The sequence below is a fragment of the Nothoprocta perdicaria genome, unplaced genomic scaffold (genome assembly GCF_003342845.1).
Source record: "Nothoprocta perdicaria isolate Ctin4 unplaced genomic scaffold, notPer1 scaffold_133, whole genome shotgun sequence".
Taxonomy (NCBI): domain Eukaryota; kingdom Metazoa; phylum Chordata; class Aves; order Tinamiformes; family Tinamidae; genus Nothoprocta; species Nothoprocta perdicaria.
In genome coordinates, this window is record NW_020454461.1 from 1,605,348 (window position 1) to 1,631,206 (window position 25,859).

A 25,859-nucleotide genomic window follows, 5' to 3' on the forward strand; every position below is an offset into this window, starting at 1 on the left:
CCAGGAAGAGGGTTTCTTGGCAGTGGAAGGGCAGGGGATGCCTTTTTCCAGCCCCACACGCGTCCCCACGGGCAGGAGACCCCAGGGAGGCCGGGAGGCAGCAGCCTGTCCCCACGCTGGTGTGTCCCGCCAGCGAGAGCCACTGCTGCCCCACTTGTGCGGCACCCACCCCACGGCGTGGGGCAGCTCGTGGGGCTCAGAAAGACACCCAGGGCAACGCTGGCAAAGGACCAAACGGAGCTGTGGGGCTGACGAGGGTTATGTCACGTGTTGTATCAATGCCCTTCTGGAAACGCATCCTGCCTTCCCCCAGCCCCTCAAAGCTCCCCAGGTCACTGAAGTTAATGCCATCCCCGGGGAGGAACAATCTTTGCTGGGGTGCAGGGACCCTGCGACTAGGAAAGACCAGCAGAGTATTTGGATCTAAGATCTTGTTTTTAGAAAGATCTGGAAGTATTTACTTCTAACAACACTGCTATCTCTGCACRCAGTTGGCACTCTGACAACAGAAAAACCTTTTTAGAGGCTCACTCTACTCACAGCCCAGCACATTTACTAGGAGTGACCACTGATAACACTAATACTGTGATCTTCAGGTGTGGCTTAATGCACAACTTTGGGCCTTCTTTGTTGCGGCCTGTTTTTTTGTGAAGCAAGGGATGAAGCTGTATTGGCATCACCAAGAAAGTACTTCAAGTGCTAAGAACAGCCTTCTAATTATRCCATTAAAAGGTATTACTATTTGCAGATGACAGAAAAGCCTCTAATGGGATCCAGAGTGCCAAAGAGGGAAAGGAAATGAGCAATCAGGCTAACTTACACTGAGCAGAAACCCACTGTCACAGCTAAAGATGAGGCCTCCCTTGTGTTCCAGAGCTCCAAACAAGAAATGGGGGTAAAGAACAGTCCAGCACATCACAACATATTAAAGCTTTCAAAGGAAGTTCATATGGGGCTGTGAATCTCTTAATTAATCACAAAGCTGGCTGTACTTTACCTTCATGCATTAAGGCTGCATGTGGAAAGGCAGCCTGATAATAGTCCTGAAAGAATGAAAACCAACAGCATGGTTGTCTAAATTCACCCTCTTTCAGTGATCTGCCCAGCAAGTACTTATACTCGGTTAGGTCAGGTCACTTTTACTCCTTTTACCTTCTGCATCTGCAGAAGAGGTTATGTCCTCCTAGCAGATGAGAAGGACTAGACAAACAAAACTATCCTGGCCAAAAAAGCCAATAAACATTCTATAAGAATGTCTTGTAAAAAGACTTAACACAAATGAGAAATAAAATGGGCTAGATGGATGGGTTTTGTCTTTGTGGAAGAGGACTCTATCTCCTGTCTGCTCATAACTATCTTCATCAGAGGACAGGGCATTTTTTGGACATCCTTGAATTACCTTTTCAATCTTCTCCAGCCACTCTTTGTTGGATGCAAGTTCTGCCATGAATGCCTGATGTTTTAGCCATTTGCTGTGCAGGTTCCTCGCCTCATCATAGGACATATCCTGGGCTGTAAGCATCTTTTCATTGATCCAGAGTGAGAGCTGAAAAAGGAAACACACAAATGCTTATGAACACCTATAGTTGGAGCCTATGCAAAGTATAAAAATGGCTTGTGAGTAAGGATTCAGAGAGGCCCATTTCAGGAAAGTTGCATGAGATTCAGAGACTGTCACTTGATTAACATTCAGCTCACTGAGATTCAGGTTTCATTCAAGTATTCATCTCTTACACAGTTGACTAACATCCATCCACAATAAATAAATAACCCAGGGAGAAAGCAACCAGCTCCAGCATAAGCAACATCGAATATACAGGTCTCACCCAGTTCAGGAAGAGAATCTGGAACATATTTATTGGTCACAGTGTATTTTTATATGTGATTTAAATGTCATCCCCACGAGCCTGTGTGGAGTCTTACCAGCTTCCCAGGGACACTGCAGAAGTACATGCTAATGAAGCAGGATGCAAAAATCAGTCTCCAGAATTATTAAACAAAGCCTCCCTTTTTTCAGGGAAACACTGAATAAGGAATTCTCTATTTCTACTTATAACAAACATTTTAAAAGCTAAAGTGGTTTTGTACCATTAAAGTACCATTAATTCACATTACATTTATATTTTTCCCCTGTAGCCTCTGCTCTATATAGGTTACATACATAATAAATTTAATGCATTTATTCCTCTAATCTCCAATGAGATTTTTGCTACTTAAGACATTCATTTTCCCATTATATAAAATCCAAATCTGATTTCGCTCTAATTTTCTGCAAATACATAGATCCCAAAAACAATTTCCAGAACTGGAGAAAATCGATACTTTCAAAAACAAGCTTGCCTGCCAAGGACAAATGGAAGTGAAAACGATTGTAGCGGCAAACAGCAAATTTCCTCTTAGGAAGAATCTGACTGCTTTAACTATCTATTCCTTAATGTTCACAGGAACATTCACAGACCTTGCAAGAAGCTTCATTTTCTTCATATTTAGAGCTGCTTACCCCAGAGGGAAATGTCAAAGCAAATCCCAGCTTTGTTTCTGGAATGCCTCTCTTGCAGTACACACCATCCTACTGAGAAGCAGCACGCCAGAAGGGCAGCAGAACACAGGAACACTCACCCATTCACCACTGTTTACTCTGAATCCTTCAACAACAAATTCATTCTGAATTCAAGAATGTTGTTGAAAATGCCCCTTAAAGGCACTCTTAAGCTCCACACAAAAGGAAAAATTATCAGACCAATGAAAAAATTCCTCAGCTATCTTGCCATCATCTAAAGAGAAAAACCCTCATCTTAATGGAGACCTCTGTAGACATCAAAGTTGACAGCTGAAGCAGGCTCCTGGGCTGCTTAACATTCAAAGATTACACTAAGCATTGCCACGTAACCCTAAATGAGGGCTTGCTCTCCTGCTTTGCTGCACAGACGACAGCTGCTRCACCCTGCAAATTGCAGGGCTTGTCCTGCACTGTTTGCTTTACCTCAGCCCTCCCAAGGATTTCAAGGTGCTTCAGCAGGAAAGCTGCTATCACCTCTGTGAGCAGGTGGGGTCGGGGAGATGCGGGAGATACCAGACAGGGGATCAGGCCGTGGCAGCCAGTGTAAAAGCCACGTTTCACACTTTCAAAAACCCGTTAGGCTCCTGCTGACAGCACAGAAGTGCAAGCAGAGCATTTCCAGGGTAACTATTAACATTAGGGTTTTGAAATGAATCGTGGCACTGGAAGTCAGCATCTTCAGTGAAAGAGCAAATTTAAAAAAGAGTAGTTAAAAAAAAAAACCTATTTCACCGAAACAGTGCTTTGGAATGACACTTGGGGTATTTATTTCTCCAGAAAGAAATAACAAGTGAGTTGTTAATGCTTACACAACTAGATATTAGGTTTCCTCCCATCTCCTGCACCTATGCTATATAATTTTCTTTCTACTGTCAATTCCCAGGAGACTGCAGCTCTCTGCAAACGAAAAAACAGTCAGGAACTGAACAAGCCCCGTAAATGTGGCARAGCAGGAAGGGAAGGAGAAGGAGCACCACGGTTGCACTGTGAATGTCCAAACTGACACGGCCTCTCTGGCTGTGTGAGGTTCACAGATGGCCACGGAGCAAGTCAAAACCTGCCGGCACCCTCAGGGAACAGGCACAAGGATTCTGGCGTGTGGAGCCGAGCCAAACTGTGGTGCCCCTGGAGAAAGCAGCCCAGGCACCGCCGGGATGTCCGAGAGCTTGCAGGGACCATCAGCTTCGGCCTCCTCTAAGGGCAGCATGGAAGAGCGGRAGGGCAAAGAACACAAAAGGGCAAAATTCACCACATGGCCCCTTCTCAGGGGCTCCCATTTTGCTCCTCCTGCCTCCCCAGGACACTGGGAAACGCTGAGGCCCAAGCTGGAGCCGAGGGGAACAGGGCTCTTCCAGGCCAGCTTGCCCATCAGYGGGCTCCACACGATAACACTGGTGCCCAACACAAAGCCTCGTCATGATGGCCTTTAGGAAGGCAGCAGCATCCTGCTCACACCGAGACTAGGGCCTTCCAAAAGTATTGAGGGAAATTGGTATCATTTTGGTATCTTCATTTCTGTCTTTGGGGCTGCACAGTCAAGACATCCATGCTTCAGCGGGTGGAGAGAAGTAACAGAGAGAAAATGCAGTCAGGAAAGCCAGACACTAGATATTCTGCATTTTCCTTCCTCATTCAAAGAGAAGGAAAAGAAATGGATTCCAGGAAAAACCACCTCTTTCATGAAACCCATGAGCCACGGGGGTCTTTGTGCTCACATCAGAGATGGCACGGAGGAAGGAAGGAGCTGCTGCTGGTAACAGCAGAATTGGTGCTAATCTGTCGTGTTCTCACCACGTAGGTGGCAGCCCTTGAGCCAGGCTCAGGGCCGGCTTACGCAAGGCCGTTGCTCTGCAGGAAGCCAGGCTGCAGCCAGGCAACGGAGCAGCAAACACCGGCCGCCCAGTTTAGGAGCGTCGCTCTGCTGCTTCCTTGTACCCGCTCTCAGCTGGGGGACAACTCCCTCTTCAGAGACTCCAGGGACTTCCAGTCTCCTGTAGCCGGCTGAGATGTACAGATAAGGCACTGGCTCCTGATACTGAAAACACAGCTTCCACACAGCCATCTCCCCAGGAAGGCTCCAAAAATAGACTGCTAGTTTTTAACACACCTCACAGACAAGGCTCTTTAGGGTCAAGATATCAGTCAATACTGCATTAAATAACCTGCCAATTACGTGATTAATCCCTTATGCTAAGAACCAGATCATGCYTAACTCTGAATGTTGCCTTTAGTGTAGAGTCCACACAATTCACTAGGAAGTCTGGATTGTTTTTTAAATGCCATAATGCTTAACAGTTTTAAACACATGCAACCTATCAGACAAACAACACTTTAATCCAGTTTTCCTCATATTTCCAGCTCCCTGTACTTCTGGCCAGTGTTTTGCAGAAATCTCTTGAAGAAACTTCCTGCACTGAGCCACATACATACACRCTGCCTCAGACAAAAGTCTTCATGCAGGAGCTCACGGCTAATCCCACACGATTTTTACACAGCTGAAAATCTTCACTGCTTATGGAGTTTTCCCTGTCTTTAGCTTAGATGATGAAAGTAAACAAAAGTAAGATCATGAAAGCARCAGAAAACATTAACTTTTGTAGGTTTTTCTTTAAATTTTTACTTCCCAGGATATGTTATGGATGACTCAGCTGAAGAATATTGGACACTGCAGTTCTCAGGATGTTTGGGGTGAGAATGCTGTTCTGCGGGATGCAGCTTTCAAAGATAAAAGTGAAAGGACATAATTTACCTCTTGACAATCCTGGAGGAACTTTTGAAGATCCCGGTTATCTTTCAGTCTCATTAGAAGTTCACTGGCAGCTTCACGGTTCTTCCTATGTCTATTCAAAAAAACAGAGAAAAACAACCCTTGTAATGGGCATTTCAAGAGAAATCCTGATTTGTTCAGTTCCGTAGCATCTCTGAGATGCATGCAATGAAAAAGTATGTCACMAATAAGCATATTTTGCTGCCTTTCAAATGAAGGACATTTTTGCAGCTCAGATATGCCTCTGTTATTCCAAGTGCTTATTTAAGTTCAGCAGGCGTCTGCTTTTATGACTGGTTAAATACACTAGGCCACGTTTTGAAGTCAGTGGGGTTTCACACAGCTGATGTTCAGAGCTTGGCCCRCTTAGCCCAAGGCTGCAGGGAAGTTTGTGCTGTTTGGCCAGAAACTGCCAGAAAAAAACATCTCCAAGTTTGCAACAATTAGTTCACATGTTCCACAGCCCTTGCAACATCCGTAATTGTTGTAACAGTCTTTAATAGGCTTTAACTGTGACTCCGCTCCTCTTTTAAGCAAACAAAGCTGCAGTGGATGATACAGCCTTGCAAACCTTGTACTTCACAAAAAATAAAATTCATGAGAAATACATGGGTTTTTTTTTTCAAGCAAAAGCTTCATGCACTTTGAAATGTATTTCTAAGACAGTTTAAGAGCAGGCCCATTATAGGGGAAAAAAAAAAAAGAGTTAATTACAACTGCCCTATTTTTACTTCTTAATTGCTTGCCTCTCRAAAGATGTGCTGGCAAACCCAGAGGTTTTGGTGGGCATGGTATCCTAAAAGTTGATTCTCAAGTTATTTCTGAAAAAAACCTTTTACCTGTTGCTTCATTAGGAGTAGTTACCCAGCCCCTCGATATTTTCAGCATTTATGAGGCAATGTAGGTGGAGGAGACAGAATTAAGAAGATAATTTTTATTTACTGTGCATTGTGTGTGATTTCTTCATATCTCATGGTGCACAGTCTTAAAGTAAAATATTGCTGTACTTAGTAACAAGCTAAGATAAATAAGGATAGAGGTTGGATATTATTTTATAGGGTGATAATTTATAAGATGATCTCAGCACATACTAGTAATAGCTAAATTAATCCATATTAGTGGAAACCTGCAGATGCTCATGRTCATCTTGAAGACTATAATTCACATGTTGACAAGAACTGGATTAAGCTACCCATTTTTCTTGGTCTAAAAGAAGTCACCAGCAAGCTCTCTGGGGCAAAATTACTGAGTTCAGAAATATAAATAATACGGAGGACTAAGCTCTACATAAAAGCAAAAGTGCTGTAGGCAGAAGAATAGGAGAAACCCTTTACAGGACCACAAATTGCTTCTCTTTGTCTCAGCAGCTTTCTCTGAATAACCAGGTAAGCAACATCTATATAGCTCTAGGTCAAGAAAATTGGTTGCAGAACAGACAGCTAGGAAGACTTGTACATAACCAAACAGCAAGAGTTTGCAGTACAAACCCAGCAAATCCTGACTTTCTGATAGCTTTTATCTGAGAGAACACAACAGAGGGCACCCACATAAATTGTGCCTTAGGAAAATCTCTGTAATGTAGCTCGCACCATTGGTTTTGATTCCCCTCCTTCTTGGCTAGTCTTCATATGCCTGGGCACATACAGTGCATTACTCAGGTTGCTAAAATGAAGCAAGGAATTCTTTGGATGATTTTATCATGGTGATTTAGTAGACTTGAGGCTAGATTGCTTTCTAGACTCTTATGTGTTTTGGAGAGGACACAAATAAGTTGTAAAGTTAAAAAGTTGCGAAATTTTCATGGCACCAATTTGACCGCAGTTCTTGAATAGAGAAGTYCTTGTGTTGAGAAATCTGACATTTAAGAAAAAAAACTTGCATAGCAAAAATATATCCTGAAGAGTGTTGMAAACATTGACTTATGAATTCTGAAGGGAACACATGTGGGAACATCAAAGAGATGATATACAAACATACATATATATGTGTGTRTGTGTAGGGCAGCATATCATGATCTTTCCTGCTTAGAGCTATTTAACCCTAGAAGGTCCTTTGGTAGTTCCAGATGAGCTGCAGTGAGGCTGAAACATGGGTATCCTGAATTTTCTTCTGGAGAGAAAATCCGATCAGGAAAATACAGCTCTGCCTACAAGAGAGACCATAAGGACCCATCCCTGAGAAATAAATCCCACAAACAGTGGTTGGGACAGGATATAAGGGATGGTTAAAAAGCCCCAACACCTCTGGCCGAGACTGTCACAGCACTGGGACATCAGTCAAGTGCATTTCCAGGTGCAGGCTGTGACTGCTGGCTCCCTTCTGCGCCGTGGTCTGTGCTACGCGGGGTCAGAAGTCTCAAATGCCAGAGAGGCAAAGGAGAACAATGACAAACTGTAAACAGGGCTTAAACTGCATACTTGTCTTGAGAAATGAGGTAATTGTAATTGGAGAATGGAAACTGCTGGAACAAGAAGGAATTCCTGTGTTTTCATCATAGATTTGGCATTATTTTTGACTAGACCAAAGGGACTTCAAGAAGGGGGCTCCTGTCCAGACTCGCTATAGCTAAACACATCGTCAATTCCAGGAACTAACCTGTTCTTTAAAAGCTGCARTGATAAAGAGTTCAGACTTTCCTTATTCCAGGGCACAACTACCCTTCCATGAYAAAGCTTCTCCCTCCTCCAGCCAGCAGTATGTTGCAAGGGCYTCAGTTAAGAGAAACAGGCAGGCAGCCTGAGAGCAGAGTCCTTCCCAACACCTGTTTTTATCCCGATGCCGGGGGCTGCCCRGCCGYGCTGCTCCGTAGCCTGGCCRAGGYGGATCCGCAGGGCAGGACAGGCCGGCCACGCGACGGAGCGCGAGCACCGTGAGGGCCCAGGAGCCACGACGAGGCGGAGAAAGCACCAGCCCTGGCACCYGGGAAGTCCTGGTCCAGGAAGGAAACCCAAACAGAGCCGCCCTGCAGGCTGGAAACGTGCAGTCTTTGGGCAAGGACTGATCAACTGCTGATTACAGTCGTTGCTGTTAAAATCCTGCTCCTCGGAGAGACGCAGGGCAGAGTGGATTAAGAACCTCAGGCCCTTCCACACATAAGGTATCAATGGCTGCTCCTTCAGACTTGGCAAAATAGTTTGTGGAAGGGCATCCATGCTTATAAAAAGTTTTCTCTTTGGACTCCTGTTACTTAGAATGACTGAATTCATCCTCCTGTTCACACACATGAACATATTTGTTATTTACACTGTAGCAGTGTCTAGGTGCATAAAACACATATACTTCCCTACGCATATACTGAAGAGGCAACCTTGGATCCAAATTTCCAGGGTAAGCCAGACTTACACAGTAAAATAGGGTAGTGAAGGTACTCTACTCAGTTAGAAATGGGGCCATCTTCCTTCCACGGTGACTTTAAAAGAATCTACAATATGAAGGTGAGACCTGTCCAGCACCAGTACACGTGTGGTTCGGATTCTCCCAAGAAGAGAGCACCAAGATCTGCCACCAGGTTCCCTGGCTGCCTCCCCGGCGGCCCCTGCGCACGCTGCCAACTGACACAAGTGCTTGTGGTTTAACTGTAAACCTGCGGCTTTCAGAGCCTGTGCAGGAATAATAAATCTTAACACTTAGCGTGTATGCAAGTGCCTGCGAGGAGCATTGAAATATGTCCAATGCTGTTTTAACTTCCTCAGTTGTGAGAGCAAACAACAGGCATTCTCCCTTCTGGCTTGGCAAGGAAAAAAAATACCTCTGCTTTTTGTGGAGGAGAAAGTTGTACAAATATGAAAGTTGATGATAAACAGACCCAGAGCATAATCTGAGTCAGATCCACCACTGTCTTAACACTGGAAGTCATTTTCAGCAGCAGAGAGGCCATGATTTAGGCACCCAAACTCAGGGAGTCTCCTTAGACTTGCCCAAAAGAAAATGGAGAAGAAAATGATACTGCTGCAGTCAGCAGGAGCAGTAGGACAAGTCCCAAGGCAGGGGCAGCTGCACTGGAGACACCAGGCAAGGTCCTTGCTCTCAGCATCCCCTGGGACTCAGAAAGACCCTCAGAGACTCCAGCAGGTCCTTGTAGCAACAGGGAAATCCACAGGCAGGATCATCAGTAGGAAATCTCCTGGGAGACCTCTAGGAGCAGCAGCTGCTGCAGAGAAGGAAGTGCCTGCATGGGTTCAGAGATCCCTCTACAGTTTAAGGCTCCTTGGCTCCCTCTAATCCCCCTTCTTTCTTCACCACAGCTTCCTTTGAATCCTCTCAGCACATCCTTAACTCATATTCCTATTTAGTCTTCCCTGAGAACCGCCCTCGGCGGCTGTGCCGAAGCAGCGTCGCAGCTTCCCTCTACTTCTGTGCTCTCCTCTCCTTCCTTAGCCTGATGGCCGCCTTGCCTCTTCAGAGAGCAGCATTTTAGAGCTGTTCAGTACCAAAGGGCAAGGGGTCCTCGCCTGGCTTGGCCTGGAAGCCCTACTGTAAAAAAGCCCCACCATTAACAACACTAAAAACTACAAAGGGCTCCATATGGGAAGTATGGAGCCAAGGAGCACATTTGAACTTGTTTGTTTGGGTTCCTGGTTACGCATCAGGTGGAGCCCTTGGTTGGGAGAGCAGCTTTTTGTAGAAGGGCAGAGGCTTCCTGTGCTGCAGCTGGTGCTGGGCCCAGCCCCGGGGCTTTGTTCCTGCCTCTTATCAGCCTGACAGACTCCGAGAGCAGTCGCGCGGATTTCCTGAACAGCAGAGCGCTGGATGAGTTTTGCAGCGCTCCACAGAAATAGCTTTGGAATTGAGGAAATGCACTGAAAAACGTGGGATAAAAAAAATAAAGCCTCTAGGACTTGCCTGGCGTCAGAGCAGGGGCTCCAGAGCGGGCCCTGCACCCAGGGAAGCAGGGAAATTGAGGAGCTGCCCCAGGGCAGGCGCTGCGTGGAGGTGCACTTGGAGCTGGCCCTGTGAGCGGTGCCAAAGCTGACATCCCTCAGGACAGACAATGCTCCTGCAGGCAGGTCATGTGAGGGCAGAACTTGCTGCGGTAGAGAAGGCAGCACTGCCAAACACTTCTTTCTTCTTCCCTCCTTCTCACTGGAAGCTCTTTGAGTGTGGGACATTTTTCCAGGATAAGGACTTCGCAGCTGGATGATATTAACACTTGGGGCAATGGGAAAGTCTGCAGTGTGGGGGATTTTTGGTGCTGACATGGAACTTCTCCTCAGCTCACTCAGCCCCAAATCTGTTTGCTTTAAGCCAATGGAAGCAGAGAATGAACGTGCTGACTGGATGTGTTCACTGTGTTCTGGCGTTGTTCAAATGTGCTTGTTTTTATTTTGGATGGAGTCTTTCAGAAAAGGAATTAGCGACCTTCATGCAACTGGATGCCAGGTTCTAGGTTGCTGGGGCTGAGAACGCAGCAAAGTCAACAACCTCAGACTTCAGACTGTTCTCATATAATCTCCTYCTCCTGTTACTAAGATGAGTCAAGCTGGTCATATAGATAACAGAAGTGTGAGRTATCCTTGGGTTCACGTTGTCAGAGGGCTCAGAGACCCTCAGCAAGTTCTGGGAATAGGAATATCCTYCTTTTTTCTAAGCCACAAGCCACGGCTAAAGAGGGTGAATGCACAATACGTTTGTCAAAACCAGAAAGGTCCCAAATTCCCTGCACTTCTTTGTTCAGGCTCTTCCCAGAGAGATAAAGGCATCTGGCCAACTCTGATCCTACCACTGCCTCTGAAAGGACATCCACACAGGCTGCAAATCTAATCGAAGGGTCTTAAGTAACATCTGACCTAAAGGCTATGCATGAGCTTACTCTGTGTTCTGATATTCATGATAGGGAAGTGCCCTGAAAGACTCCATTATTATTCAAACCAGGAGCAGAAAGACCTATGCCTCATAGCCATCAAAACTGAACATTTGGTTTTCAAAGACACAGAAATTCTTAAAAGTCTATAGCAGCCATGCCACAAGCTAAGGAGACAAAGGGGAAGCCTTGTTCTAGGATGAAAGACACATTTGTACCAATGTTTTCTAATCTGATTTCAGAAGAAGGGCCAGACAATTYGGAAAATGTGATCAAAGTCAAGAGGGTGGGGTAGATATAATGCCAATTAGGCTCTTGAAGAGCCACATTCCTTCCTCAGAGGAAGGACAGGAATACATTACTACAATTAAATTAGCTAGATGATAGCAGAGGAAATTTTAAGACTTGTGGAACCAGGTACAGCTACTGGTACAGCACTCACCATTAATAATAAAAAGCTACTAATATTTCAAGAATTAAATTATTAAATTAATTAATTATTAGCAAGACTTGCAGCCAAATTCTGGGTGGTGAGCTCATTACTTAGCCTCTGGAAAACTGGAGAGGTAATGTTTAATTAAAATTAGTCTTGCACATTTTTCAAGCATTACAGTTCCTAATTTTTCCAGGGGACAAAAAAAATATTCTACAATAGACATTTTTTAACATGCTACTTTGCCTTCTGGCAAAAGYTCATCTCACAGAAAACAGAAATAAAATATGAACTGCCAGATTCTGCCATCACTCTGACCTTACCTGTCATCAATAGAGTCCACTTTCTCTTGGATTTTGTCTGAGTTAATATTCCCATCACTAACCAGCCTCCTGCCAGTCTCTACAACTGCATTGATCTTCTCCTCATTTGCGTCCATTGTGGTCATGAAATCCTCCTGTTTTTTAATAGCAGCTTCTGCTCCTTCCAAGGTAGTGGGCATTTCCGTGTGTGCCAAAACATATTCCTGTGGTTAAGGCATAAATCAGAGAGATGAAAGTATTATACTCAGGCAGCATAGTCCGCTCTCACAAGAGCTTTATCACATATGAAACGAGATGTCTCCTAAAAACAGATAACAGGGCAATATAAAGAGAGTATTTTTTATAAAAAGACTTTAAAAAAAAACAATCTGTTTTCARCTTTCCTGCCAAACTCTCTTGCTTGTTAGTTCCTTGCAGTATACGCTATCAACCCATGAAACTAAAGTAAACCCAGACCACTTACCTGGTTATTAAGAAATGCTTCTGCTTGCTTGGTGTCTCTGAGAAATAGCTGGTATGCGTGAGACTGCGAGAGAAGATTTTGCCTGTTCTCCCACATTTTGTGAAGCTCATTCCATCCAGTGTCCAGAGCTTGCAAGCGCTGGCGTAAGAACATGTACTGAGCATCGGTTTGCCCTTGAGTCACCATCTCACCCATGTCCCTCATCTTCTGATAGTCTTCCTCGTAGTTGTTGATTTCATTCTTAATATTCTCGTGTTGAGTGAGCAGCTTCTCAGCCTCTGTCAGTGTGTTTGGCATATCTTCGGAGGCAATGGCAGTCTGTGTTCTCGACAGCCAGGACTGGAAGTCATCCAGATCTCTCAAGAACTGCTGAAGTTTGCTTGCTTCTCCGAGAGACTCTTCCCGGTTCTTCAGGGTGGTCTTCATTTCTTCCCATACATCGTTGATTTCTGCGAGTCGTGAAAGGATGGCCTGAGCCTGGTCAGGATGCTCCGATTCCAGTTTTTCTGCTTCTTTTTGCAGGTCACTTAGCTTAGCCTCAATGGCAACCAGGTCACGTTCCATGCCTGTCAACTTCCTCTGCAGGGCCATCACTCCAGCAAGATCGTTACCCAGATCTTGTGTGGATTCAATCACTTTGGTCTTTTCCCTGATCCAGGACTTGGTTTCATTGCATTCAAGATGGTAATTCTGGATACTTAGGGCAGAGATAAGAGCGTCCTTCTTCCTGTCAACGAGTTCTCTGAACTGGCTCCATCTGAAATTTGTGAGAAGGGAGAACGCAGAGAAATTGTGACTTGTATGGAAGAACAGCAGAGGATATGGTAACAGTTYTGAGTGAGCTGTTGCTCACACCAGCTTGCTAAAGCATTAAATAATCTTAATGGGGATTTTTTTTTATCCATTCCATATCATCAATAGTTTTATCAAAACAATTACTACCCAAACTACGGCGTGTATTAGAATATGCCAATGACCATCAATATGGGGTCCTTGCAAATATCATTTTTCCTCAAGTGAAAAATTGCCAGTCACATCTAAATGGATTTACYTGAGTTCATTTTGAAGCAAAGAAATGAGTTTGCATGAAATTTTGTACCAATTTTCTTTTTATCATAACATTYAATATAGTAAATTTCCATCTCTCAAAGAATGACGGAAGTCAAGGGCAAAACTCTGGCCCTTGACATAAAACACTTGAAAGACGTAATTTTTTTCTCCTCCAGTGAGCGAAAGTCTTACAGTGAACGGCTTACCTTGAATATATTTCAGGTTACAGTATCAGCATACTAAAAGAAGACACACATAAGAAACAGAAATGGCCCTGCTCTACCTGTTCCACTCAGTGTCACGTTCTTCATGAACATGAGGCATTCACTTACCTTGTGTTGAGTTTATCTTGCTGTGCTTTGATCTCCTTCTCACTTGGATGGCCACTGTGCATTAGCTGTCTAGCAATTTGGTTCACAACTGCAACCCGTGATGCCTGATTGTTCATTTCTGGTTCTAGGCTTTCAAATCTGGGAAAAAAAAATACAAGATCATGAGGCATTGAAGAATCTAAGTCATGGGAAAGATGAAAAAGGTAGCTTATAAAAAAACTTTCCCCAGTACTCCTAAAACTTCCTGGTTTTCCATTCTCACCTGTGCTGGATCACTTCCAGGTCCTCCAGCTTCTCTGGAATCTGCATGTTGTTCAGCCACTTCTCCTTCTCATCAATCCAAAGCTCACAAGCATCTGCCTCGCTGAACATCTTATAAAGAGCAAGGGTATCCTGCAAGGCCTGCTTACGCAGACGGGTCAGTTCAGCAACCTCTTTGTATCTTTCCTCTATTCCTGACAATCTGCCCTGCACTTCGGGAGATCCAGCGTGTTCCTGCGGCAGAGCCTTTGCCTGTTCATGAAGCGAGTCAATGGTCGGCCTGTAGCTTGCTATCTCTTCAGCCACGTCTTTGTGTTTCTTGACCAAGGACTGAGTGGAATATTCATCATGGCCAACATCATTGCTGGAGACGATCTTGAGGATGTCCAACATCCACGCGTCAATGTCATCAGCATCAGCTTGGAACTGGTGAAGGAGAGAGGCTTCCTCCAGACGCTTCTTCCTAATGGCCGATAACTGTTCCAAGTTAGCCCACTGCTCCCGGATATCTTTAATTCTCTCTTTGATTTTCTCTGACCCAAAATGCTCTTCCGCAATCATCTCTTCACCTTCTTTTATCGCCTGCTGAAAGTGGCCACTGCGACCACTCATTTCATCTTCAAAYGCCTTATGTTTACTCAAAAGACGCACAACGCTGGTTAGGTCCTTCCCATAGTCATCAGATGACAGGATTTGTTCCTTCTCCCTGATCCATCCCTCCTCTTCAGCCATTTCCCAGAAGAATTTCCAGAGGCGCCGAGACTCCTCCAAGCGGGCCCGGCGTTCGGCTGCGAGCTGGCACAGCTCTTGGTAACAGAACTCCATGTGAGCCACACGGTCCCTGATAACCTGCGGGTCACACGGCTTGTAACCTGTTCAGATAGAGAACACACAATACAACTCAGCCTGGTTTATTTTCACTCGTAACAGAATTCATAGTTGGTCTTCTGAAACACTGAGTGTGAACTATTCAATCTCCACCATACAGTAACGGAGATAAGAAAATGCTGGATTTTAAATGAAGGCAAAAAAGACCAATAAAGCTCTGTAATACAGACACTCATGACTGTTTTCAGTGAAACAAAATTCACTGCTGCAGAGTTTTATCAGCCTTAATAAACAATAGCACAACATGAGTGCTATTTACTCTAGTTAATGACACTGATTTAGTGGAATTGCCTTGGATTTGCATAAATGAGAACATTATCAGGCTGGGCCCAATCATTTGAATTGTTTCTATTAGAAAAGCAGAAAGGGAAATTAACAGTGACTGCCACAGTTGCTGCTGGTTATGAGTGTGACATCCCACACAAAAGACAGTGACATTCTGAAATCTTTGAGCAGGTATCTGGACAAAGTAACTACATTGGCACTGTGAGTGAACAAATCAAGCTCAATTCTCTTACTGCGGTGCAGAATTTAACCTCATCTGCCTGGACAAACTCATGACGCTTACAAATATGTCCCATAGACATACAAAATTAGGACTAAGAAAGGCACAGTGTTTACTAGTTACCTTCTCCATCTGTGGCAAACTTTTGAGCAGATGCATTGACTCCTCTCACTCTCTCTGCTTGAATAGCAATGTCTGCTTCCACAAGGGCATGTTTCTGCAACAAGTCTTCCACTCCTAACAAATGTTTGCCATAGTCTTGAGACAAGAGAAGCACCTGATCAAAATAAAAAAGGCAAATAAATTGGGGTGAAGCCACCAGCTATTTGTCTTTTAACAATTTCTTCATTCATTACTCAAGTAGTAAGTCCAGAGAAACACCAAGTGTGTAAGCAGAACCATTCGGAACTATTTAAAATGTACAGAGATATGGCTAACATGAATTCGGCCAATATTCTTMAAATCAACCATGGCAACCATGAAGAACTTGACAAACTGGTCAACCCAGATTTAAATCTGGGATGATGAAAAGCTGCTTTAGCTCTGCAGAAAGCTGAAGAGCACTCAGTTCAGGTGCTGTGAGCTGCTATTCAGCTACACATACCTTACTTTCCTTGGAAAACTCCCCAGTTCTGCTGGCTGACAGAGAAGAACAAAGTCATGGTCCTTCCCCTTCCCAGAGCCCAGGAGMGTAGGCAGGAAGAAATTCCATGTTTTTTAAGGTAAAGAAAAGACTAGATCGACTAGATCTCCATGTAAGTTACATCAGTGACGAAGAGGAACTTTATAATAAAAATTAAATACAATTTTATATGAAAGGACTTCTAAACTTCTCCAAAACGTTGGTCTATGTTCTTAAGTAGGCGACACTAACCTTCATCTCATCCATCCAGTCCATAATGTACAGCATTTCCTGGAAAATCTTTTGCAGACCAAGATTCATCTCCAGCCGTTGTCTCCGTGCGCGGAGCAGCTCCAGGAGGTACTCCCACAGGCGGATAACGTTGTCCTTTCTCGCAGTGATGCGTTTGATATCATGGTAATTTTCTGTCTCGAGCTCCTTTGCAACTGCGACCACGGCCTGGACTCGTTCTTCATACGCTGCAATGTCTGTTTCAATGGCCTCGTGCTTCTTGGTCGCAGCCTCTACGGCTGGAAGGTCAAAGCCAAAGTTATCCTGTAAAGACAGAGGATGTCTTCAATAATGGCTGCTCGGGCAAAAAGCCTTAATGCTCAAATTGTGCAAAATACACTTGCTAACAAATCCAGGATCCCAAACTGCTCTGAACACTCCCTCCGATAAAAACAGCTGACATGTTTCAGAGATATCTACTGGCTTTAGGGAAAGACCTGTGATAGCCATTCAGACTAAGCATTTGGGTCTTTAAAATCATTTTCAATCATCTTTAATATTAAAAACTAAAATTCACTCCTGGGCTGTTCCACTGAATTTACCAAATTATTCAAATCAAGAAAATCTTCACTGTGGGTAGCCGTTTCTTCATCAACCTCTCATGAGGATAGTCTGGTAGGTTCAAAGAATGGGTCTCCTAAATGCATTAAAATATGACATACAGGATATACATACATATGCACCAAAATACATGTTTACATGCACATATAATAAATATATTCAGTAAAACAYTTGGCATAACATAGGAAACATTTTCACTTTGCATGTACTGTATCCTATAATTACTCATGAGAATCATTTCAGTCACACAGGCAATTCTGAAAGCAGCACCTGAGAAACTAGACGTTGATTTTCACTCAGCCAAGTTTCCCTCATAGCTGCCTTGCGATCAAATCTGCGTGCAAGTTGTTCCAGTTTCTCTTGTCTGATGAGCTCATTTCGCAGTGCCAGTTCTCTTTCATGTTCAGCTTTTTCCAGTCTTTCCCAGGCCTGAAGATGGGGAAAAAAATGCATCTTCAAAATATATATTTTTATAGGATAATTACAGAATCACATATCCACTTAATATGAAATCAGCACTGAACTCACTTACAGCCAAACTTCATGGAACTAGCTTGTTTATTTATAAGCCCCAAAATTATTGCTTGACCTTACACCTTGTCTGCTAAGAYACAAGCATGATTTAAAATATATTCTTAATTCATTCATTCATTTTCTGCGTAAGGGGTATACAGCTTGTGTGGCTCATATGCATTTTCTAGAGTACTTCTGTTGTTTGTCTCCATAAACTTGGGCAAAATACCTTGCTTMAATGTAGAACATAAGTTTCAAAATCTTCTGAGCTCTGTTTCCAAAGAAGGGATTGCATATTTCTCTTTCAGATAATGAGAAATAAAGATTCACACCCTCTCCTCTCTTAAATCAACTTATGATTGCTGTTCTTTATTRCATTTACTTCAGAAAGAAAAACAAGTACAGAGACATGTTACTTTTGCTGCATGTGAGATCTTTCCTCCAGGGGAAAAAAAAAAGCTAGTCACATGCAAGTCATTAATATTGCAAAAATAACAGGTCTTAGGAGTACATTGAAAGCAAGCTAATCACCTTTCAGATCTTACAAACAAGAAAAACAGCCACAATTAAACAACAAACTACCTAGATCCTTCTAAACCCTAACAGATGTGAAATTGCCTGAAACCCAAGTATTTTTGGCATGCACAGGGGCTTAACACAAAGAGGGGAGCTGTGCAGTTTACTGCTCTGGAGGATGCAGACCGAGGCCAGAGCCACCCAGAGCAGCTGCTCTGGGAATGCCAAGTATGATCCAACACAAACGAGGGAAGCTCACAGTTTAAAGCTGTTTGTTATCCTTGAGGGAGCTGGTCAGACCTGCTGCTGTTCTGCCAGCTGCACCAGCAGAAAAAGATCAGGCCTGAGCAGGCAGGAGGTGCCACAGAGCTTACAGGGGCTGAAGCCACCCGGGAATGACAGTTCAGACAAGCGATTCTGAGCTATGGGAAAAGATCTTTCCTCCACTGTCAGCCCCACATCTCCAGRCCCAAGGGCTGCATTTCTTGCCAGGATGCTGAGACTGAATCTGAAACAGAAAATTCTGAGTCCCTCAGCAGCAGCTGGCTCAGTTTACCTTGTTAATGTCGGAGATGAGTTTGCCCTCCCTTGGCATGTATACTTTCTGATTGTTGGCTCTCATTTTGCTTTGGATGGTAAAAAGCAGCACTTCCAGGTTTCCTTTTTCTGTAAATCTAAACAAGATTTCCAAAGGGAGCAGGGTTAGAAGAAAGCTTTCATTGCCTCTAAGGTGTTAAGAAGCACTTCCTAAAAATACTGGCATTATGACTGGAGCATTCAGATAAACACCTTCATCTTGTGTGAAAGCTGGAAGCAACGGAAACAGCCCACACGTTCCCTGGAAACAGCTGGGTCAAACAGCAAAAAAAAAGAAATTTCGTATGTTTAGATTTAAATCCCTTTGGGGGACAGAAGGCAGAATTTTAGTTTACTCTACTCCATGTGCATTGTCCTAGTTTATCATCTCAAGAAATRGAAGTTTTATTTGAAGCCTGCTGCAGTCAATAAATCCTTCCCACTGTTTTCCCTGAGTTGTATGCCTGGGAAATGCACAGATATCATAGACACTAGGGAGCAGAGTGTAATTTAAAAAGATGTCTGGGTATCATGTAATATTTTGGATGATGATTACTGTTCATTAAAACTTAGACAAAAATAATAAACGGAGCTGAAACCATAATGCCAAAAAAACTTCCCAGAAATAAGTTGAATGGCTTTGGGTATATCACTTGTAGCAAGCACAGTTCCCTTTTATCAAGCCAGATAAACTTCCTCTTGATGTTAAATAAACAGTAGATTCTTTTATTATTATTGTTGGTGTTATATGCTGCTAGCAAGCATGCCTGGTGATACTCCTGCTAAGATGCCATTACCACCCAGATGACATGGCAGGCATCTCTGTGAAGTGACAGTTTCCAGGACTCGGAGAGCCTGCAAGCAGCAAGTTACTACTATTACTACGGGCATGATGCGACTAGCATAACACAAACAGTTTCTGAGAAACAAGCAGCAGTGCCAATTAGAAATGGGATAGCTGGGTTTGCCTAGAAAAATAAATTCTTAAGCCATGATTAAAACTATTTGGATGTGTTTGTTTAAAAAAATATCAATGATCGACTAAACAAAACAAGACCACTGTTTTCTTAAGCTGAGATTAAAATTACTTGGGTGGTTTCTCCACGGTGCGGTAAGTGTTGAATGCCTGGAGCTGCTGCTGCACCCCAACTAGGGAGTTGGCAAATTTGCGATTGTTGAGGATGATGATGGTCTGCTCGATCCACTCGAGAAGGTCAGAAGCCAGCGACTCATATTTTTCAATCATTTTCTCAGTTTCAATGGCATTGTCGAGCACCTGCAACAAGCAGCACGAGACAACTTCAGYAACAAGGGCAATGCTCTTGGGAGTCATTTAATCCAACAAGATCCAAGGCAGATACGGTCCTGGGAGCCTTAGGAATCAGCCTGCTCACTCCCGAGTGTCCCAGGCTCTGAGATCCCTGAGCCTTGGGGACCTTGCAGTGAACTGCCGTGATCCCAAGGGAACGGAGAGGCAGAGCTGAGGCTTAAGGAATGGATTCCCAATCAGTCTGCCAGCTGGGAGGATGGTGGCAGCCCTGCCAAAAGGCAGCACATTGCTAAATGAGACACCCCTCGGGGCTCCAGAGGAAAGTCAGAGGACCCAGAGGGTGAGGAGCAATTACTGAGAAAGGAAAAGTGGCAGTGATGCAAAATCAACAGGCAAAAATAAACTGGCCAAATGTTTTCTAATGAGAGACAGCTGGAAATTAAATATCCCCTAAGAGTCATGTTCAATGYTCAAAAAATTTTCAAAAGCAAAACTAAAAATTAGTACACAGTGGACTCTCAAAGGCCAACACCCAACAATAAAAGCAAATAATCTGCTTTATAAGAACAGATAATTTGAACTTGCAAACCTTTCCGATACGTTTTCCTTCGACAGCTAAGGCCTTCATCTTAGAAAAGTAGTGGTAATATGTCACCACGTAGGTGATGATTGACTTCTCATCAGGATGATCAACACTGATATCTGAAAACCAAACAAGAGATGTCTCAGCACACTGCAGGTGTGGGGGCTAGCGCCAGTAACCCAATAAGGACAAGCTCAAGAGTCGGAGAGGGGGCTCGGGGCAGTCCAGTTCCTAACCCTTAGGTTAGGAGTGAGTTAGAAGCGAGTCCAGCAGCTCTGGGCACCTTTTGGACTGTGGGCAYGGACAGGCCCTGACCTCCATCACCACGAAGGGCTGCTCGCCCGCTCGCCCTCCTGTGCTCCGGGGTTAAAGGCCACCCGAGCYGGGTGCCAGGCTCCCCCAGCCCACTCAGTAACGTAACCAGTGCCCGTGTGCGGGCTGGCAGACAGCACTAGCTGGCGACGCCAGCGCTGCCTTCAACCTGCAGACAGGGACTCAAAACGAACCGTGTGCCTGCCCAGGCGAAGCTTTCGCGAGATACAGGTGGCAAATAAGCCCTCTCCCCTGCTGCAGCAATCCTCAGGCCTGGGAAAACCAGCAAGAAGAGACGTGCCCAAACACGAGGCCTTCCCGCGCGCCACGACAAGGAAGCCCTTGTGCCGGCGTCACGAGCCCTCCTGCGGGGCGCGTGGGCGCGCGCCCCGGCCTGCAGCTTGCGGCTTGCAGCTTGCTGCAGCCTGCAGCTTGCTGCAGCTTGCTGCAGGCCGGGCTCCTCTGGCTTACACACACTGCTTCTCCGTGCAGGCCTGAAGGGTGCTGCTCACTACTACACTTTTCTGCAGCCATGGGCAGCCCCGTGGCCCTGCTGGGTGCGGGGATGCGCTCAGGTCTGGGAGCTGCTGTGCTCCYGCTGCTCAGTCCTCTGCAGAAGACATCCTGGCTCCTCTCCCACCGGGTGAGTCAGCAGCATCCAGCTGCTCCCTCCTCCCGCAGACAGCTGTCACCAAACAGCACCCTGGGATAAGGAGGGGTGCGAGAAAAGAGCCGTGAAGTGCTGAAATGGCAGGAGATCTTACCCTCGGGGTCCAGGAGCTTGGTGAGACCAAGGTGTTGCTCTGCAAGGTTAAAAGCATTCTGCAGATTGTAGTGTGCATTTGACTTCTTCAGCTTGTCAAAATCAATCAGATCAGGCCTAGACAGGATGGAAAATTCTTTGGATTTCCCGAGGCAGAGTGCAGCCACCCTCTAATGAACACATGAAATAAAATCTGCAGCCTTCAGAAAACCTGGCGCCTCACACCACCGAGGTTTCCCTACCCCAGGAGCCCTCCTCMTTTGAACAGGAATATTCAGGGAGCRAAGTAATGCCTGGTGTGTGCMAGCARAACGGAGCCTGAGACAACAACATGGACAGTTTTCCGGGGATGACAGTCACACCCCAGCTCGGGCAGTCTCTCCTTGTCCTGCTGTAAGCACACAAGCTGTCCCACTAACCCCATCCAATGGCCTTGCTGGTGAGTGGTCTCTCCAGCCGCRCTGAAGCCTTGCACTGGACCTGCCACCCCTCTCAGAGGGATTTCCTTCCCTCCTGCCCCCCGTATTCCAGGCTGTTTGGCCAGACCATAGGTTACTCAGGAAGCTATAAAACCTTTTTCTAAGTTGGTCAGTCACAAAGCAAGACAATCTCACATGTATAATTTATCCTCTTGGAGCTAAATGTGAAACCTGTTTTGACTTGCAATGTGAGAAGCTGCTGCCCAGGTGAGCTCACAGTGACCACGAGGGTGAAAGGCAAGATGCTGTTTTGCTCCGCAATTTTTCACCTCTTCCCCTTCACAGATTTTACATTAGGCTGCAAAGTAACTGTAAGACACAGTGTGCAGTGCAACAGCTGAAGCTTTCAAACCCATAGAGACTTTTACTCACACATACCTGTGCTTATGTATTAGTGCGTTGAAAGCCATCCCGTCCCTCCAGCTCGTCGTGAAGTTGTGGATGTTGACATTGGGATAGCTGGCAGAGCACAAAACAAGGAGGTCACAATCAATACATCACCCTTGCTGCAGCTCTGCAACTGTGCCACGAAAAGCAGGAGTGCTAAATTTACTGTAAACATAAGGGTGGGACAGTGCCATCCCATGACGGACTACCCATTATCCATCATCCTGACTGTTTTCTAATCAGGACAAGAGCAGAGGTAAGAACATCTCATTTATTCTTGTAAGCCCAGCAGAACTGATAGSTGTTCTGCAAGAAAGGCTCTAAACGTCCTTCAGAGAAATCACTTGAAGCTAATATTCTATAACTTGCTGCCCAATCTGCAGCCTATGAGCTTCCACACCCTGCAAGTCTAAAGCCCATTCCTGACTCAGCTGCTGGCAAAGAACCAAAGAGGTATTCAAGCTGTCAAGTTTAGGAGAAGAGCAGGAATAGAGGGATGAAAAGGGATGAGTCAAACCTGTCCTGATGGCTGCAGGTGCCACAGGAACAGTAACACATGGAGATTTCCTTGAGAAGATCTGCTGCCACGGACAGCTTCAAGGACCCTAATGACCATTTGACTTTTGAACTAGATGTATGCGATTGCCACCTTCATTCTCCATGTACAAATAGGGGCAAAGTTAATTTGCTCGGTGATTCGGGTAATTTAGGAGTCTCAAAAAAGCACAGGCTGCTCAGAGGCCCACTTTTAATGAAGATCTTGAGGAGACAAAGTATAACTAGAATAATGCAAAAGAGCCCATTTCATTAATTACATGGTCATCCATGTTTCATGGGGGAAACATATTGAATTCCTATAAATAATGGATATTTAGTTATGCAAGAAGGTTACTGTTAGAGAAGCACATTTTGGAAGTATTTTCATTTATGAAAAATCGTCTTCATAGTAGAAAAACAGAATAAAGACAGACATATAAACTCAAGCTAGAAATACATGTGGTTAAACCACATAACTTGACAGCAAGAAACAGTAGCCAAATAGCTTTATTTTCCTTATAGCTCTCAAAATTTATTCTGTGCAACACATTCTGCTTCCATCAGCTTCTACTTTAGAGCAGACAATTCAGCCAAGACAGGAGACTAACCTTCACCTCTGCTGATATTTTATCCACCCTGCTGGGTGGATCCCACTGCATTATGCTGAATAGAGATAGAAAAGACCAATGTCTGCAGGACAGGGATACTTTATGAATGCCAGAATACATTTCAGCACTTCTGCTATGTAAAATACGCTTTTGCATCTTATTGCATTGAGAAAAGAAGTAATTTTAGGTCTTTGAAAATAAGCAGAGCTCTGAAAATAAATAAACAATAAAATCTACTAAATAGTATCACTTGGTCTTCATGTTTTGGGTGGCAGTCTGCCTTAAGAGACACCACAGCTAAGAGCAGTTTTAAAGCTCAGAAAATCCTAGTCAATCAATATACACAGATGCATATGCTGTAGTCAAAAGGGAGATTTGATGGTAACTTCGATGGCACAGGACTGGTCCCTATATATCCTTCCTAGATTACATGATAAAAAAAATAGAAACTTGGGACTGGGATTAAATTCACCTGCACTCTTATAATAACAACCAAACCTATCACAAATGGTAAATCAGTCTTTACAAAAAAAGAAYTCAACTGCCACATCTTCCAGAGGAACTGCAGATTGGAACAAAGCTTCTGAAATTGTTTGTAAAACACTAWTTTCTGCATATCTATATGTTGCTATAAAGGGAAAAAGGGAAAAGTTGGTAGTAAACATACAAAGTATCATTATTTGTTCAGAGTATGAATGTAAATGARTTGATTTTCAGGTTCAGAGGTTCATCATACAGAATTCAAAATCATAGAATCAATCCAGAATTTTCTGACTTGTAAACATCAATTCACTCCTCTTGGCTCAATCCATTTAAGGAAAGATACATGTTTGCCCATTTAAAGTGATTTCAGTGAAAAGTCCAAATACTGTAAGAGCTTTATAGATAATCACTTAATCTACACTCACCCAGCTGTCTTCATCTGGCACCACAAAAGCAAAGCATCTTTAGCAGATTTCTTCTCCTTATTGTCCTCAGTTTCAACACTGATATCTTGTATCTGAAAGTAACAAAGTGGTTTTAGTTAGTTCACCCCTCAGAAAACAGTTTTTATCTTTTCTGAAAAAATGAAATATAATTATATCAGATCATAAGTAACAAAGAAATCTAAGATGACCCAAGTGCAAGGAAGGAGCACATAAGTCTCTTCTTCATTTAAGTGCCATCATGTCAAAAGAAAGTTTCATCTATCTTTATTTTCCTGGAGGATTATTATTTGTTTAGTCCATAGACAGAAAGGTTTAAACTTTATCAGAATAATTATTTCCAGCTGTCAAGGCAAAATCTATTTTATGCAGCATTAGGGTCTCATCCTACACGGTGCTAGATGCATCCCTCAGCATGCTGAGCACATCCAGCTTTGTGGARTCCTTCAGAGGGAAGAGAAAACCTAACCAGGATTTTCATAGGAGCAAATACATTTCCTGACACCAAGCCTGCAGGAAACAGTCTGCCCCCCAGCATCACAAAGATATATTCTGGATTCTCATCATCCACTTTATAAAAGGAAAGAAAAAAGACAAACAGTTCTTACTTTCAGGTACTGAAAGTAAGTTTCAGGTACTACCAGCAAGGCAAATGCATCTTCCATTGTAATTCTCCCTAGAAAGTGTTCCCTGGATCTGCATGAAGAGCTTCAGCACAGGGCCCCCACGACCAGCTAGAGCTACCCCTCCATTCAGGCAAGAATTTCCTTCCTTCCCTGTCATTTGTTATGGATCTGAGCAGTATGAAATACCCCTGMTAATTGTGCATACAGTTTAAAGCGAAGCTTAAAAAAAGCTAAAATGCTGAAATGTCTTTGAGAGAGATGTTTGGCTCTCAACAGTAACAAGAGAAGCAGGTTGCACACACATTACAGTCCAAGCTAAAATTGCAACATGATAGCTTTACAAACAACATGACATAATTTTAAGCATTGAAAAGATCCAACTCTTTGGAAATAAAAATAAAACCAAGTTTRTTTGGGTTCTAGGGTTTCATGATTATTAACACTTTAAAAACAAAAGCACATGACTCTGCACACAGGAAACCTAAGCCTCTAACTCCCACTGGCCCTCAGGATAGACCAGCAGCACCATTAAGATTAATTTCTTCCCTGTCCTCTAAGCTCTGGAGCATGTTCTGCCAGATGCTAAGCACTCTTCATTCCCGTCAAGCCAGGGGACTTGGGAACACTCCACACTTAACAAGTAAGTAAAATGTATCACAAACAAGCATGTAAAATGTGTGCATATGCGTTACCTGGAATCTCAAGATAATGGTCCAAATGAGGCCCAGGGTCAGCCGGTGATTCCCATCCACGATGTCGTGGGAGCCCATGTTTTCCAGGTGCACTCTCTGCTCCTTCAGAAACTGAAGGGCTTTGTCAACATTCTCCAGGCAATGGATGCGCATCCGTCCTTTAGTCGGTTTGGGCTAGAAGGCAAAAGAGAGAAGAGAAACACGCATGACTAAGG

General features: G+C 44.1%; 1 protein-coding gene across 1 annotated transcript in view; it reads right to left on the reverse strand.

The window, feature by feature from the left end:
• The window catches only part of SPTBN1 (spectrin beta, non-erythrocytic 1), a 91,578-nt gene that overhangs the window by 23,105 nt on the left and 42,614 nt on the right, over nt 1-25,859 (reverse strand). The window contains exons 3-18 of the mRNA XM_026033829.1: nt 25,645-25,818; nt 24,309-24,400; nt 22,247-22,327; nt 21,391-21,506; nt 20,321-20,433; nt 19,550-19,737; nt 18,442-18,559; nt 17,127-17,285; nt 16,257-16,559; nt 15,506-15,659; nt 13,991-14,861; nt 13,729-13,866; nt 12,347-13,103; nt 11,884-12,086; nt 5,310-5,400; nt 1,400-1,546 (exon numbers count right to left, since the gene is read on the reverse strand). Coding sequence (XP_025889614.1) covers nt 1,400-1,546; nt 5,310-5,400; nt 11,884-12,086; nt 12,347-13,103; nt 13,729-13,866; nt 13,991-14,861; nt 15,506-15,659; nt 16,257-16,559; nt 17,127-17,285; nt 18,442-18,559; nt 19,550-19,737; nt 20,321-20,433; nt 21,391-21,506; nt 22,247-22,327; nt 24,309-24,400; nt 25,645-25,818 — 3,705 coding nt within the window. The remainder of the gene's footprint in view (nt 1-1,399; nt 1,547-5,309; nt 5,401-11,883; nt 12,087-12,346; nt 13,104-13,728; nt 13,867-13,990; nt 14,862-15,505; nt 15,660-16,256; nt 16,560-17,126; nt 17,286-18,441; nt 18,560-19,549; nt 19,738-20,320; nt 20,434-21,390; nt 21,507-22,246; nt 22,328-24,308; nt 24,401-25,644; nt 25,819-25,859) is intronic.